The sequence below is a fragment of the Nannobrachium achirus genome (assembly GCF_963921795.1).
Source record: "Nannobrachium achirus genome assembly, chromosome: 18".
Taxonomy (NCBI): Eukaryota; Metazoa; Chordata; class Actinopteri; order Myctophiformes; family Myctophidae; genus Nannobrachium; species Nannobrachium achirus.
The window spans coordinates 33,687,088-33,705,127 of NC_137825.1; the positions used below are offsets into that span (position 1 = coordinate 33,687,088).

Sequence of the window (18,040 nt, forward strand, 5' to 3'; positions counted from 1 at the left end):
ATTCTGCCCTCCTCTCTCTCTCTCTCTCTCTCTCTCTCTCTATCTCTCTCTCTCTCTCTCTCTCTCTCAGGCTTGTCACAATTATTACATAATCGCAATTATTCTAGATAATTATTTTTTTGTTCTTTTTTTCATAATTGTTATAATTGTTTCATGTTAGAACATTTCATATTTAAAATAAAAAATCTAAATTTGTGGAAATAGCTGATCTACAAGCTCAAGAAAACGTTTCTTGTCATATATCTGAGCCAAACAGAAATGCAACCCTTTCTCATAGCGTTCCATTTGTTCAACGACAGAAATGTCGCAAATTAAATCGTTATTCGTTAAGTTAATCTAAATTTTCGTGACAGCCCTTCTCTCTCTCTCTCTCTCTCTCTCTCTCTCTCTCTCTCTCTCTCTCTCTCTCTCTCTCTCTCTCTCTCTCTCTCTCTCTCTCTCTCTCTCTCTCTCTCTGGCTACAGTGAAAGACAGTTCTGATCTGATTGCACAAAAAGCTGATCAGCAGAGTGAAGGTCCTTTTGTTTTGTTTTCTTGGCCGTTGTTGCTGTCGAAGACAAACGGCTGAGAGAAACTTTTTTTTTCTTATCCCCACACAAGAGTAGAAGGAAAAGTTAATCACATTTATGGAGGTTGAGATTAAGCCACCACTCTGGGGGGAGGAATGTCTCCAGAGGTGGAAGAAGTAGTCCATGGATTAAAGTCCTCAGTCGACACCACTGATTTCGCTCAATTGGATTCCATAACGTCGTTGTCGGGTGGAAACCTTGTATGTCCAAGACCGTTCGTTTTGTATTTATCATTTTAAAAATGAACTTGATGGAGGGGAAAGGAACTGGTTGGAATAACGTGTTCCTTCCACGCGCTACGTCCATCCCGGGGAAATCCCCCCTGGCAGGTGAAAAGAAACAACTTGGACTACTCATGCATTGAAGGAAGCATGAGGTCAGTCCGTTGTCTCCCCAGGCGGGGCAGAGGGAGAGCAGAGCCCAGGATTACATAGGCAATTGGCACTGGGTGAAAATGGGTTGCAAAATCGTGGGATAAAAATTATATTAAAAAAAATAACTAAACTAGTGAAAACAACAGATCTACAAGCACACAACGCCTCGCACTGCGAGGCGTTGTGTGCTTGTAGATCGGCTGTTTTCACTACTTATATGCGACAGCCTTGTATGATGAAGCAGGGCTTTACTTGGTGAAAAAAAACATACAAACTTGAAACTTGGAGATACGAGGCGATACGAGGAGATACGAGGAGATACGAGGTTTCTGCCCGACAGTGATGATATGATTATGAAGCATGCTTTGGAAGCATGTTGCACAGCAAAAACAGCTGGTTTCTCAAAGAGGGTGCCGTGATGCCAGTCCAGGGGTGCCACAGGATACTTTGATAATTGTTTGGAATTCATTAATATGACTCTACTTATTACTTGCACTGTACTTGCTGTGTTCTTTTTCAATCTACACCAAATTCCTTCGCCAAAAATAGCTGATCTACAAGCTCACAACGCGACAAGTTGTGAGCTTCTAGATCTGCTATTTTTGGCATACACCATTTCACATTTCATAATTTCTTTCAAAAGGTTTCAAAATGTGTCCAAATCTTTCGAAAATTGCCAATCTACAAGCTCACAAGGTGTCGCATCACGATACATGTGTTGAGCTTGTAGATCGTCTATTTTCGAATAGATAAAGTATAAAATAGGTCATAGTTGATTAATGTATGTTTTGTTTTAATAATCAAAATCTACAAGCATTCTCACAAGCATTGCAACGTGACTCCCAGGAACCTCTTATCTCCATCTTCTGACATTGTGTTGTTAAATGAATTCTCTATTGATCATACTACTTGAGCTTGTTTCATCTGCTACTTTTGCTATTTTTTAAATTTGAATCCTGAAAAATCCAAGCTAGTTTTGGACATCAGACAGAAAGATCTGTGTCCAATGTCATGACAGGGCTTATTCTGCCCCCTGCTGGTCAAACTTAAAATGATTCCCCTGCTGTGAAACATTTGAACGATTTTAGATTATACAGTGAACCTGTTTTGGGCACACAGAATGTGAACAAAATATTCTGAAATTTCCAGAACTTTGTTGAAAATTCAATATCACAACGTGTCTATTTTCTTTTCTTTTAGAAAACTGAGCTATATCTTTATCCCTACTTTATCCCTCCCTAATGTTACTTCACAAAACTGTCAAAATGTGTTTTGAAGTGAAATTTATTTGCAATGACAATATATTAAAAGGCATACTATTTCACAGTCAACAGTTAGCCACTTGAACCCAGGGCCGGTGCAAGGCTATGTAGCGCCACCTATTTGTCATTCTCCTCCATTATGCACACTGGGGATGGCATATATGAGCAAGTGTGCGTGAGCACGAGCACACAATCCCTATTCTGGGATTAACATTTGCCAAAAATAATAGCCTATATTCACATTGTAGATTGACATTATTATACTTATTAAGTAGTAAGTATATATGGTTTAAGTAGTAAATATGGTTTAAGTGGTTAAAAGCAGGAATGTTTTAATCAAAATGTGTGTTTTTATGTTTCCAGTCGCTGACCATCTTCCAGAGATCTCTGACCACGATGCAGATCCAAATACAAGGTCTGCTGCAGTTTGCTGTGCCTTTGTTCCCCACGGCAGAGGTAACGCACACGCACGCTCGCACGCATGCACTGAGAATTCATGTTATACAATTTAATTTGAAGATTATGTTCAGTGACAATTGTGTGTGTACCTTTCTTAATGTCATGCAGCTACCATTCCCTAAACCCCTGGCTCTCAACATGTAAACCTTGTGGGGGTTTCAGGTAGCAGCCAGCTAAATGATTGATAGTTAGCAACCAAATGGACCCCCATATAAGTACACTCTGAGAGTGAAATAAACACAGTGAATTTTACAGTATAGATTATAAATCTTATCGAATTGGGCGGTTACGTGGCCTAATGCATAATCCCTGTTCCTTGACATCAAAGAGGTTTAGAAACAAGGTCCTTACTATTGAAATGCAGTTCTAGATGTGGTCATCGTACACAGTGAAATACTGAGTGGTAATTCAACTCATAGACTGTAAGAATGGACTCCCTAAGGGTTAATCTTTACACTTAAAACTGACTGACTGACTGAAGTTTTTATTAACGCAAATGCATATACATGACTGTATTTGCACAAGCTTGAGAGCTGAATTCCATTGTGGTCTTTTGAATTAGAATGTTTGTTCAATTCTGTCCCTGTTAAATTAAATTAACAACCATACTTTTGATGACTTATCATATTCGCGTCGTGGGTTGAATAACACCTGCTCACCATGTGATATGTTACTGTGATCTGTCCGCCTACAGAGAGACCTCCTGGGCATCCAGAACGTGCTGAACTCGTCGGAGGCCAGCCTGCACCAGCTGACCGCACTGCTGGACTGCAGAGGACTCAACAAGGTTGGTTCACTGCAGTGCTGTGTTCTAGATGTGTTTTGGAGGGTAGCCTTTGTAAGCCATTTACCATGAGAGGGAGTGGGTTGTAGGCTGATTTACCACTGTGCGGCTCGATGGTTACTGGAGAGTATATGATTTTTTTCCCTCAAAATACTGCAGTACGTACAGTTTACAGTTTGGGGGCCAGGAGGGCAAATTGTCTAGGACGCGTGAATTTTTGTCCTGGGGTTTTTAGCGAGGGTTCTGTCAGCATCCCTGTGTTTGCTACGTACCGGTATATAGTGTAACACGGTAGATAGAACACACCACTGGTTCACTGCATCCTCCTCATGACAGTCAAACAGCAGTACAACTAGGTTAGCAGGGGAGACATGCTGGACCGTACGCTGGCCCGTGACGCAGGCAGGACTGCGCTCACCTGGAGCCGGCCTGCATGCCTGGGTTTGTTATAGTTAAAGGGATATATTTCACTTTTAAACAGTTGGGGACATTTTAACGTCTTACTCAGGCTTTTGTGTGCACCTCAGGCAGTTTTTAAGTTGCTTGAACAGACACACCGTCCTATACAAACTCATTGGAACTTCAAACTCCATTTTAATTTCATTGAAGACACAAGTCCCTGCTGGTTCTGCTCTTGCCCTTCTAATGCTTTTTAAAATGTATTTTTGTAATAATATTTATATTATATGCGCATGCATGCGTTTTCCTGTGCTGACGGCGTCTCTGCGTCCTGTCCTCTCTCTCTCTCTCTCTCTAGGAGTACCTGGACGCCCTGGTGGGCGTGTGCTACGACGGCGTGGAGGGTCTGCTCTACCTTTGTGTGTTCTCCACGCTGGCCGCTTGCGCCTTCTGCGTCATGCTGTGTGCCATTCCCCGTGCATGGAGGCAGATCGCATGCAGGTGGGTAATGGACCTGGGGGGGTCTAGGGGTACATGGGGGTCTGGGGGTACCTGGAGGGTCTTTCTGCGTCATGCTGTGTGCCATCCCCCGCGCATGGAGACAGATCTCGTGCAGGTGGCCCTGCACTACTGTAGTCCAGTGGTGGGCTATACATTGTTAGCTGGAGACCCAACATTTTAATTTGATGTGTCAACCGGGACCCAAACTAGTGAAAATAGCAGATCTACAGGTTTGTTTTTCTTCTTCTAATTCATAGATTTAATTTATGAAATGATTTTGTTTGTTTAATTCAGGGGGAAAAAACGAATATTTTGAAATAATCTAACAATTAATTTACCGAATGTCTGTCTGAGTGTCCTTCCAACGTCCGTCCGGCTGTCTGTCTGAATGCTGACATCACTGATACTACACAGTGTCGCCACCATGGTAACAGCCGCATGCTGAAACAATGTCCAAATTTGGAGATGAGCATGCTGACATCACTGATACTAAAAAGTATCGCCACCATGGTAACAGCCGCAAGCTGAAACGATGCCCAAATTTGGAGATGATGTCCGCCACCTGTCTGGCGGACATTACTGATATTAAACAATGTTGCACAACGGGACAACAATGGTGACTATTCTGCCAAACGGCCACAGGTCTTGGTTCTCCAACATTACTTCTGAGACACCTACATTCAATCCCTCATATACTGTGTGTGCATACCCCCCGGGCACAGGACTGGTGATAATAATTAAAAACAAAATGTAGGAAATTAACAATAAAGGGATATTTACTGTCTCGAGTCGACCCATATAAATGTGTCATGGTCTCAGTTTCTCTCTCACTCTCTCTCTCTCTTCCATGCTTTCTCACACTCTCTCTCCCCTCCCCTCCCCCTCTCCAGGGAGAGAGACTATGACGACATCGACGAGGAGGACCCGTTCAACCCGCGGGCCAGCAGCAGGAGGATAGCGTCCCAGAACAACCACCCCAACGTGCACAGTTTCTGCAGCTACACCAGCAGCATGGGGGACAGCCAGAGCAGCCTGCACCCCCCGGCCCCGGCCTCGGCCGTCTCCAACGCCCCCGTGTCTGAGTACATGTGAGTCAGCGGAGAGAGAGCCTCCGTACAGACTTAGACCCTCCAGAAAAAACTCTGGCAAAAATCCTTGATTATGCTGGCTTAAATCCTTGATTATGCAGGTCCTCAGTCCTTGATTTTGCGCTGAAATAATATGCTGGGGTTTTACAATAATGCCTATGAGATGTAGTGGAGTAGAAGTAAAAGTACAGGAAATTGGAAATACTCCTCAAAAGTTCCTCAACATTTTACTTGAGTACAGACCTTGATCAAATGCACTTATGACTTTCCACCAGTGCCTCCATATACAATGTTGATATACTCTAATCATTTATCAAAATTACATCGATAACATATGAGACTATATCGATTGGAATTTTGGATATTGTAATATGAAATTGCTATCTGTTTGTAGAATAGTAAAAACAGCTGACCTACACGGTTCAAGGTTTTTCAATTTTCTTTGAAAACAGCAGATCTACACGCTCAAGGTGTACGTTGAAAAACAGTAAGCATATCTGTCTAATAGATCTTATCTATTTAAGATCTGATTTGATTCCCAATGTCTCTCTCTCTGTCTCTCTGTCTCTGTCTCTCTCTCTCTCTCAGGAACCAGACTGCTCTGTTTGGCGGGAACCCGCGGTACGAGAACGTCCCTCTGATTGGACGAGGTTCGCCCCCTCCTTCGGTGCGTTGGGTCCCAGAGTCCCGCCCCTTCCTATAAAGTCACTTCCCCTCTGGCTTAACCAAACAGCTCTCAGTCTGAAGAGCACAGGAACCAGCTAATCTTAAGCACGTCAACGGGCAGCTTTGTAACCCTTCAGCATGGGTCTTCAACGGGGGGATCCGGGACCCCTAGGGATTGGTGGTCCTCAGAGTTACTAGAGGGGGGTTACTAGAGAGGATTTTACAATAACCACTTGAAGCAGCGAAGAGATTTGGCGTGTAGAAGGGGAAAAAAGAGCAGACCGAGTTTACTTAGTATTGAGGGGTAAAGTGGCCAAATGTCTGAAAATTCAGCTAAGGAGTCCTTGGTCAGAAAACAAAAACAAACAAAAAAAGTTGAAGACCCCTGCCCTATAGTGTTCTATTTTGTGAAAATAATGTGTCACACGGAAAGCAGGTCACCGGTGACTAGAAGGGACACAGTTCAGTCTTTGGTTGTCTGTGCGTTGTGATGTTAACGTACTGGCTACTTTCTACGCTTGAACTTGGCACACCTATTGTGCTGGCCACACCTAGATCTAGAACTTTGCCATTATTCATTGTTTTTAATTTGCTAGTTATTCATTTTTAACCTGAAAAAAATCTAAGTTCAAAAGCATTCTAGCGTTGTTTCATCCCCTTTAAATAACACTAAACCACAATCACCTGTTAATTCCTCTTCCATCCTTATTTTGGCGCAATGCTTCATTGCCCTTCATCTAGTGCCTTTTATGCTGTCCTCCGTAACTTACGGGAGGCAGATTTACCAAAGCGAGAAGAGCGGAGACAGAAGTAATGTGTTTAATATTTAAACATCAACACAAATGCTAGGTCTCCCATGGGAAGATGACGGAGGAGTTGGCACCAAAACCCTTAGCCATCCCTGGAGTGCGCACTGGACTGGTGTGGTGCACTGAACATAGCAGATGTACAAGCTGTGCTTGAGCTCATAGATCTGCTATTTCCGATGTGCGGCACGCTGGGCTTGCGGGGCCCATCTTCTGCAATGGAACACTTGTATGGTTGCTTTATTAATTTGTCATTATGGGGTCAAAGCAATTTAGTGTGGGATGGAGTAAGCAGTAGGGACATAAAGACACTATGTCACTGTCTCTGAATGTCACTGTCTCTCCATTGAGATGAAACCTTTGGCATTTAAGCTCTCTGCTGCGCCTTACCCATTAAATGCCAACCTGTATGTCCTTCACAAGCTACTACCTATTTTATGACGTGGTTCTGTGAAGTGTCACAGAATCGCTGCAATGATTCTCAACCGTTTTCATTTCAAGGAACCCCCAGTTTTGATATGCAGTAGGCCCCATACCCCAATTTGGATTGCAGATCTGTAACTGTCCATTTTGGTTCCAAACTATCAATCATTTAGCCAGACCCCACCAACTGCTTTGTCCTCTTCCTTCTGTGATGTCGTGTCATCACCATTTCATTTCAGAATCGATAGAACCATGCAAATGTAGTTTCTAGAGTCATACTTCTAGAGTGCGTAGAGAGTATGCCCAAATACAAAGGCTTAAACCTAATATTTTCTTAGTTCACATGTGGGAATGAGCAGATATACATGCTCATAACATATAAGCTTGTAAATCTGCTATTTTTGGTGCACGACATAATGCCCAATCAACTCTAATTCAGGCATTATTATTGCCACCCGGAATCCCCATCGGTATGCTGAAAATCTAACCACCCATTCCCTTGCTTAGTTACTACAACCACAGCTGCGCCATACGTTTCAGCTAACAGTTTCTTTTATATATTTTGTTTGTTTGTTTGTTGTTTCTATGTGCGTTTGTATCTTTCATTTCTACACTTTCCTCTTTCTTTTCTTTTTATTTTTAAATAATCAACTTTTGGAGGTATACTCTCAGCAATATAGTGACAGAGTAAGTCTAAACCCCCAACTCTAAAAAACCTTCCTTTGTCTTTCCTCTGTTGCATCTCTTCCTTATTCCTGCTTTGATCCTTTCCTCCTACTGGCTCCCATTCCTTCTGATGTCTTCCTGTTCTGCATGGCTTTTGAATTCATATTATTATTATTTTTTGCCCTAGTTCCAGTTTGTCTGACTTAGTAGGGATGTTGTCTCCCTCTAGTGTTGAGAGGTTGGTAGTGCTGTCCTTGGACCCACAAGTTACAACACACACTCACCAAGGTTATTGTAGTATTTAATGTGAGACTGCTAGTTTAGTTTAATTTATTGTTATATTAATCTATTTTATTTTCTGAAAAGGCTTGGTTAAAGTTACGTTTTTTATTAGTTTAATTATTTGTTTTACCTGTATTTGAAAGCTCAAGTTAAAACTGGCACAAAACTAAAGAAATTGAAGATATTTTTCTATCCACCCAAAATACTTGGCTCATGTATGAAGTATTGTTAAAGACTAAATCTACGGATTTCTTCATATAAAGCCTTGTTTTCATTATTATTTCAATTAATACATGTTTTTTAATGTCTTATTTTCCTTTTACATAGTTTTAGCTATTTCATTACTTTTCGTTAACTATAATGGCCTTGAGACACACACACACACACACACACGCACGCACGCACGCACACTGCTCTTATCCATGCATGCAGTAGTCCACCACCAAAATCCACATCCGATTCTATAGCTTGTGCGGCCACTGGGTGGCGCTAGACGCCAGGCCTTGGAGTCAGTGGCGCTATAGAATTCCTGTTGTCCTGGTATTGCTCCTCCCACACGCAGTCTAATGATTGATTTCTAACAGACTGAATCATGTCACGGCGACCCTCACTGTTTGGACGGCGTTTCTCCCAGACTATTTAAGACCAACTCTGACAGATTATAGTATAATGCAGGGTTCCCCAATTAGTTTTCCCCAAGGGCCGAATTATGTCTAGGGTACCAAGCCGAGGGACACAACATTGCAGGGGGCGACGGTGGCGTTCCCGGCTCTGCTACTCCAGTGACAGTTTCAGATATCGTCGTTGTCGGGTGAAAATCTTGTATGTCCAAAACCATTCGTTTTGCATTTATCATTTTAAAAATGATTTAAACTAGTGAGAACAGCCACTTTGTGAAAGAACAAACAAATTTGAAACTTGGAGATACAAAGGTTTCCATCCGATAACGCCCTTACTTAGTGATACTGCAGCGTCACACAAAAGCATAAAAAATATCTGATCTGCAAGCTCGGAACAATGCGCGAAGCGGCACGTTTTGAGCCTGTAGATCTGCTATTTTTTTCATTTCAATCCTGAAACTCGACAGACGATATTCTGCATGTCTTCATACTTGATGTGCATCAAATAAACTGATCTCATATCGTATTCACGTGGTCTACTATAACTATACAGTCTAGATTTCCCAAGTATACACGCTTTAGAAGTAACACCAGCCGAGTGGAAGTTTGGTAACGCCACATTTACAATACTGTTACATACAGGGTGTTAATATACTAGCCTGGGGTCCAGACTGATTCGGGCGGGACCAGTAGATTCCAATGTAAAATGTGATTCACTCCGTGACTTGCTAACACAATTGGTGACGCTTGGAAATATAACTCAAATAGGGCCATGGCCAGACTAAGAAGCAAAGTGAGAATATATAAACAAACACATTCATACATGTATTTGTTTATTTGATATGAAGGCATACAGAATATCATACTCAATGTGTTGTTGGTCTTAAATAGCCTGGGCCGAAATGCTGTGGAAAAGAGGGCCTTCCCTCATAGTTCACCTCACAATCCTGTCTGCCTGTCCCCAACTACTGTATGTGTCATCGATAAAGGGATTTATTTAATTGAAAAATATTTTGCCTACCTGTTTTATGTACCGTATTTTCCGGACTATAAGGCGCACTTAAAAGCCTTTAATTTTCTCAAAAAACTACAGTGCGCCTTATAGTCCAGTGCGCCTTATATATGGATCATTCATTGACATTGACATTCCCTTTAGCACAGCTCCATCTGTTGGATGCATAACACAACGGTAGCGTCTATTATGTGCGCCTTATAGTCAGGTGCGCCTTATATATGAAAACAGTTTGAAAATAGACCATTCATTGACAGTGCGCCTTATAGTCAGGTGCGCCTTATAGTCCAGAAAATACTGTACACATTATAATCTATGTCCAACGCCAGTTTGACAGACATAAATTATCCACTCGCAACCTGGCATTCTTATTCTGGGCCTATAGTGAAAGTTTTCTGAAAATGAAAAACATTTTCAAAACATTGTTCACGAATAGTGAAAATGGCCGATCTACTTGACGAAAGGGAAAACAATTTGAAATTATTACAAAATGTTCACAAAGCGGCGCATCCCAATGGGTTGTGAGCTTGTGGATCGGCTATTTCCGCTGTTCGTCACATGACGAATCATATCGTGGACTAATTTATTAATGAAGTGGAATATCTGCTAGAACAGTGGTTCTCATACGGAACGGGTCCATTTGGTTAAAGAAAAAAAACTTGAGAACCGCTGTCCTAGAACTAAATCCATTTGGTAAAACAATTCAAATTGGCCCAATCGATATCAGAACATGAACATGCTTTAAAAACCCATTTAGGCCTAGAATTATTGAATGCTTTAACCAGTGAAAATTTTTTGAAAAGTCGTGAAAATTCGAATTTTGACCCGATTCTGTGTCTTTTGAATCCTTCTAAGATTTTTGGAAAAACCTATGTTTCTATGTCAGCAATCTGGCTATAGCCATCGTCAAAGAAAAGGTCCTTTTCACTTAACTGGAGCTCAGCTAGTCTGTTCTTGAGAGACTACTATGTCAGTGGTTCTCAAACCTTTTCATGTGAAGGACCCCCAGAATTATATTTATTTGGCCACGGACCCCCATCTCAAAATATCTAGTTCCAGGGACCCCCCAGAAGCAAAATTTGAGTTACAAACGTTCGCTTTGAAAATACATATATTCAAAGATTTGCACACATTTTCACGACGTTTTCCAAAATAGCAGATCTACAAGCTCGCAGCGCGGCACTCGGTGCCACGCTGTGAGCTTGTATATCTGCTATTTTTCACTGGTTAAATCATTCAATAATTCTAGGCAAAGCTGGCCTCCCATTGTGTGACATTCCTTTAATGCATTGTGTCCTGTCTGCATCTATCTGCCTGTGTCGTTGTCACCACAGTACTCTCCCAGCATGAGGGCAACCTACCTCTCCATGACCGAGGAACAAAGCAGACACTTTGGACACGACTTCCAGGTATAGACCATACCTAGAACGCCATCATTATCCTCTCTCCGCACCCCCTCCTCTCCGAGAGGGAAACGGCCGCCACATGACCATACACACACAAGACAACGTACTGTACAGAGTGCGTGTGTATGTGTGTGAGCACACATGTACTCCCACTTTACCGTCTCCCGCAAAACCTCTGGTGTGTGAGGTGCACATGTCCAGGTTGTGTCTTCCACTCGTCTCCAGTAACGCGTCGGACCCTCTTCTCGGCTACCCAGGACCACCGTCCTGTGCTGTGCTGTCTCAAGGTCAAGTTTAGTAATATGTCCCAAACCGGGCCACTTTATGCTACAGCAGATAATAAATAAAACTCTAAAACACAGTAAACACACATAAACAAGATCATAGACCAAGGGGCATATTTTCTGCCACGCTAAAACCTTAAACCCCTAAACTTCTCATTCAAAAAACATTTTAAAATACTTCAAATAGCTGATTTACATAGACATGTTGTGAGCTTGTAGATCAGCTATTTGAACTATATCAAAATAGTAAAAAAAAAAAAGGCAAAGAAGTTTAGTGATTTAGGGTTTAGCTTGGCGAAAATAGGGCCCATAGTCTTGTTTCTGTATGTTTACTGTGCTGTCTCAGGACTAATGGAACCATACCTGGAGTAGGTAGCGTTCCATTTAATATATCATGTGTTCCTTCATGTCGGTAATAGTTCCGCTGCCCTCAAGTCTTTTCATTGGAGAAGTTGGCTAAAAAAGCTGCAATCCCTAACTTTCGCACCTATCCCTCGGAATCCGGGACCCGAACACGCAAGCCCAATAATACAGAAAGGATACCCTGCATTCTGAGCGTCACAAGTTAACACTTGCCGGCCAGTAGGTGGTCCTAGCCGTCCACAGGATCTCGATGGAAGAGCGGGTAGACGAGTGGCGTAAGAAGCCAACACCGGGCTCTGCCGTGCAAGAATTTGGTCAACTGTATGTCTGTGTATGCAGTATATATTGTGGCGATAATTTTTTTAATATTCTTTATAATTATGAATTAAAATTAATAACTTGTGAAACTCGTGTTGGCAACCTGGACAAACATGTATATCTCGTGAAACTCGTGTTGTGGCGGTCAGTGAGTCAATTGTCACATCACTTGGCGTAAATCAGTGTTTTACGCCCTGTAAGTATCGGTATTACTATTCCAGTCTAGGAAGCTCTTTTGCTTTAGTTGTTGCTATATACAGAATACAGCAACATTAAGTTTTGTAATTTATTTTAATACAATTTTAAGTTTTTCAGAAAACATAGGGTTTAGAAGGCATTTTTACGCGAGAAAAAACAGTGCGTTGGATTAAGGTGCAAAGTGTCAGCATGTGTCGACCGCATAGTAAAATAATTTCACCCACTTCTTTACACCTTACCTGTGATGTGTGTTGAGGTTGTAGTTGATTGGTCAAAATCATGTTTTATTCACACACTAAAAAAGGTTATGGATTGCAGCTTGAAAAGATATAATGTATGTATATAAATAAAATAAATAAAGGCTGACATACTTATTTTTTTTATGTTTAAATTGAGTTTGGCTGCAGAGCCTTTATTTGCTGCAAATTAGGCTTCGAGTCAGTCTACGTGTCAAATGTTTGTAAAAAATATATTATGGAGAGAAAATGATGCGATGCCTGTCGATTTATTTTTCTGCACTTGCTCAAGGGATTCCGATGATATGATTTAAGGAGATTCACAATACTACTGATACTTATTGATGTGTGTCCACCGAAGTTAAAGTTCTCGTCAAACATGCAAGCATATTTCTTTGTGCCTATAAACTGCTTGTTTGTCCTCAAAGTCAATGTTTTCCACAAAATTCCAGTCTATGTTAAAACATTGTGTGATTTATGCTTCCTTTGTTGTGAAGCAGTAATCCAACACTATCGTCAAATGGCAGAGGGAGGAATTTACTTCAGTATGTTATGGTTTATTTCAATGAACACATACACACACACACACACACACACGCACGCACACACGTGCGCACAGAACAAACACAGTTCTGTATTTGTTAATACTGTCAATACTTTTGAACCAAGACCTCTGTAAATAACTTGTACTATATCGGACTGCTGTCTTATTTTTTTGTTACGTTTTTTTCTTTCTGATGTGCCACTTTTATGAAGTAACTTCTTTTTTATACATCTTCTAATTTGTCTCTCTTACAGTGGAGCATAACAAAGTTCTCATCATTGAAACCATTGTTTCACATCCCTCTTAAGGAGCTTAACATCGACCTCATCTACATAGGCTACAGTAGCCTAACTGGTTCTCCCTAAATTTCCGTCTGCGCGGTCTACTCTGGCCCCCTTTTCTCACCAAAATAACTTTGGTGCTAGAACTGGTTCCGTTCTAGATTATTGGAACCTTATTGGTGCTTTCATGGAACTGGAAGCGAACCGGCTTATGTTTCGACCAGTTTTAAATCAGAACCACCTTATTAAATCAGAACTTTATTGATTGAAAGCGGCATAGCTGCATGGTTAGGGAGCCCGCCTGGGCAACTGGAGTCCCCAGTTACCCCAGGTTAGATTCCAGGCCTGGCCAGCAACGTGATGAATAGAAGTGTCCGTTTCATGGGGGAAATTTAACTCGTCAAAGACAGAGTAGACAAAAACGTAATGATATAAAGCAACTATAAAATACAAATGTTCACCTATAACGACAAGCCCAAAAATACGTCCGAAAGTTGCAAATTGGCTGTGTTTCCTGCATACCACTCCATTCCAATAAAGTTGTACAAATCAAACTCTGGCCACCACTTTGTACAATGTGCTGCTCTTTATGACATACAGAGAAATAATACACGTAGCAAGATAACCTGACTAATTATGACCTTATTTGATTTTTCATCACAATACATATCACCAAAAAATGCATTCTCCTATTGACCAATAATGTTTTAATGTATAGGGATCTTTTAATATGATTGTTTATTATTATTTTTAGTTTTTTATTGTTTGTGTGCATGTTCTGTACAGCCATCAAGAGTGTGATCATTTTTGAGTGATAATTGTGTGTGGCTCCAGGCATGGGGTATAATTGTGAATTTAATAAAAAAAATACTTTTGAGAAGAGTTGTCCACGTTTTTTGGAGTTCTGACATTGTTGGTAGTATTTGCTGTTCCGTCATTCAAAGACTTTTGGACGTTCAGTGTTGGGATTTTAACGATTACATTTTAATGATTCTCTTAATTGTCTTAAGTCTTAACGGTCCGATTCCTTAACGGTTCCAAATGGACCCTAACAGGTCTGCAACTCTGAGAGTGTACAAATGGACCCTTATGGGTCCATTTGGTTTCATTTGAACCGCTGGAATTGTAATTGTATAGCAGACGATAAGTCCACATAACCAGCTCTGACAGTGTGATGAAGTAACGGTTCCACAAACGTTTCCGACTATCCGGTTCCTCCGATTCCTCCGGATCCTAACCCTAGTACTGTTGTATATTATACCAGTAAGACTCCCTAATCAGGAGATAAGCGAACATCAGGTCGCATGTATACACAAATTGGCCTGTAAGTGGCATTGTTGGCAACATCTGTAGGAGCAGTGTCCATTAATGTTGTCTGCAAAAAGCAACCTCATGGTGGTGCTAGAAGAGCGGCATGTGAGAAATCAGGGGCGGGGGTTGTGGTTTGCCAGCCAAGGAGTGTGTGTGCAAAGTTTGGCATGGATAGGGGCAACGGTGCTGAAGATAAGAGTAGGGCCAAAAGTGTGACGTGACGGACAGACTGACAGACAGCCGGTGGGGCTTGTTTAACGGTCGCAATTATCTATCTCTTACACTGTTATATTTATTGATATTGTTATTGCTACTACTTGTAATTCGATATATACGACGTCCCATTTGTCCGACGTCCCATTCGTCCGACGCTGGTGAATGCTAACCTGGTGAATCCTAACTTCAGTAAAACTATGCCTAAACCTAACCCTAACCTCAGTAAAACTATGCCTAACCCTAACCCTTAGTCGGATAAATGGGACGTATGAATATTGAGTCAGTATTTGTCTGACTTTATTCCATCCATCCATCTTTATTTCCTTTCCTAGATAAATGTATTTTGCCACGCTACTCCTCCAACAATTCTGGTGTCACACATTTGGGCCATAAGTCAAATACAGATGTGCCGTTTCAATGCTTCGGTATTTACTGTTCTTATCCTGAAAATGTCCTGCAAATGCATTTTTTCCACAAGCTTCTTTCCCTGTTTTGCCTTTCTAATGTTATGGATATCTCCATTCATTGAGCAGAATCCACCTTCATAGGTAGATTTAAACTTCAAAGTCAGAGAAGGTCATAAAAATCGCAAGAAATAGCTGATCTACAAGCTCAATGTTCTGCAAATCCCCTCAAAATCTAAACTGTTTTGCCAATGGCATGACACGTGAAGTTTTGAAATGGCACATCTGTAGAAAGATTTAAACTTCAAAGTCAGAGAAAGTCATAAAAATAGCAAAAATAGCTGATCTACAAGCTCATGTTAAAACTAAACTTTTCCAAATATGAAGATGACTGACCTCATAGATGTCTGATGTCATAGACCACATGTCCATTTATGGGCATTCCAATAGCCTATATAGACTTAATATTGATGACATGAATGGGAAATACATGGGCATAAAAGGGACAAGGACTGACAGATACAGAGATCCCCATATATGGGCAGCATGCATATACTTAAAAATAATACACCTTTCCCAAATATGGAGATGACTGACATCAAAAATGTATGACGTCATAGACCACATGTGATTGACACATACAGTATGTCCATATTTGGGCATTCCAAGATATGGGCTTAATATTGATTGATTTCCATATTAAAGGGGACAATTAAGGACTGACACAGAGATCTCCATATATGGCCATTAATGTATTAATGAATTCATTTTCCCCATTGACTTGACTGGGGAAAATTCAAATGGTCTAGGCCGCGAACGGAATTCTCAGAACGGAATTCATTTGCAAGTGTGACTTGTGTCACGGCAACCACACTTGCACACTTTGTTATATCAGCTTGACCATATAGGGGTGTGTACTCTAGATGTGAGTAGCGGCGAATCGGGCGCAAACCTTCTAGTTAATACGTGAAGACCACAATAACTAGCCTCACTAACCACTGTTAGGATTCAAGTAGGTCAATTGTTTCTATATTTGGAAGCATTGACAATGCCTCTCTCTCTCAGTCTATCACAATGTAAAGTCAGAACTACTCATGACATCGCGTGACATCACTCAGAAGCTTTGACAATGCCTCTCTCAGCCAATCACAATGTAAAGTCAGAACTAACTCATGACATCGCGTGACATCACTCAGACACTATAAAAGCTCAGGAAGGCTGGAGTTAATTTCAGTTTGCACAGTGCACAGTGCTTGTCTGAGGACCCTTGCGATCCATACTGTTGTTCTGTCCAGGCCAGGCTGTCACACTTTAGCAAGGCAAGTGTGCCAGATTGGACCAAAGAGGGGCTGCTACTACAGTTCATGTTTCTGTATTTCACTTAAAAAGTCTTCGCATCTGTTTTTTGAGGACTTGAGGGCATGATGGCCACCGATGACAAAATGGATATGTCCTTGGCCGACATCATCAAACAGGACAGACAGCAGCAGCAGCAGAGAGGAGGAGGAGCAGGAGGGGGAAAAGGTCGTGGAAGTCGTGGCAGCGGCCGAGGTGGTGGTGGTGGTGGTGGTGGTCATTTCGGAGGACCCACCAGAGGAGGATACGGTGGCCCTGTGCGTTACCGCGGCCGAGGCAGAGCCCCGCAGTACGGCAGGCCCAAGTGGCATCATCACGATGACTTCAACGGCGGTGCTGGCGCCGGAGGCGGATGGACCGGCGCCCCGGAAACCGGAGGCAAGCTCTTGGTCTCAAACCTCTTCTTCGGTGTCACAGATACGGACATCGTGGAGCTTTTCACCTCCGTCGGCCGCCTGAAGAAGGCCGCAGTCCGATACGACCAATACAGCGGGAAAAGTTTGGGCATCGCGGATGTCCACTTCGATGAGAGGGACGCCGCCCTGGACGCCATAAAACGCTTTAACGGCTGGACACTCGACGGGCGCCCCATGCACATACAATTGATGGACCCTGCACAGTTTGAGAGACAGCGGCGACCGCCTGCTCAGGGTGGCAACAAGCGCGGTGGAGGCATGCATTTGAACCGCTTCGACACTGGCCACTTTGGAGGCGTGCAGAAGATGTCGAGGTCACAGCGCCGCAGGAGCCATTGGCCACAGCAAGCGGGTCTTCCTGTGAAGAAACTTGACGCCCAGATAGATGCATGGAACGACATGATGGACACCAGCTAAAGAATGAAACCGTTGTCCCCATCATTATCCCCGGTCCTCCCCTCCTGTCTGCCCAGAAGGGCAGGTTTTACAGCCTTCAAAAGGGCAGGGTATTGTACACAGGCATCCTCTAATGTGAATCAGAATTGTGCACCAATTTCTTTCCCAAAGTGATTCCTCTTTTTGTTTTACTGGTGTGGCTCTGTAGGAGGCACAGAGCTGTCTAGAGATGTCTTATGTCGCCTGTCAGTGTGTTTGTTCACCCCCCCCCCCCCCCCCCCCCCCATCCTAGAGAGAAGACGATCACCAAAAAAAGGAAAAGAAACAAGAGGATCATACCTGCTAACCCCACCACCCATAAACCAGCCTTGCAAGAGAAGAGCTTCTTCAGGACATGGCC

At 42.3% G+C, this 18,040-nt stretch overlaps 2 protein-coding genes across 2 annotated transcripts in view; both read left to right on the forward strand.

The window, feature by feature from the left end:
- ttyh2 (tweety family member 2) overlaps positions 1-14,369 on the forward strand; it is a 162,608-nt gene extending 148,239 nt beyond the window's left edge. Inside the window, 6 exon segments of the mRNA XM_080748098.1 lie at positions 2,569-2,661; positions 3,359-3,451; positions 4,206-4,348; positions 5,239-5,436; positions 6,025-6,103; positions 11,246-14,369. Of these exon segments, the coding sequence (XP_080604224.1) occupies positions 2,569-2,661; positions 3,359-3,451; positions 4,206-4,348; positions 5,239-5,436; positions 6,025-6,103; positions 11,246-11,326 (687 nt within the window). The 3' untranslated portion in view covers positions 11,327-14,369.
- Positions 14,370-16,896: 2,527 nt separating this feature from the next.
- LOC308303039 (THO complex subunit 4-A-like) lies at positions 16,897-17,661 on the forward strand (the record flags this gene model as incomplete). Its single annotated transcript, XM_080747358.1, has 1 exon — positions 16,897-17,661. One exon carries the CDS (start codon positions 16,897-16,899, stop codon positions 17,659-17,661), a length of 765 nt encoding a protein of 254 aa, XP_080603484.1.
- Between the last annotated feature and the right edge of the window lie 379 nt (positions 17,662-18,040).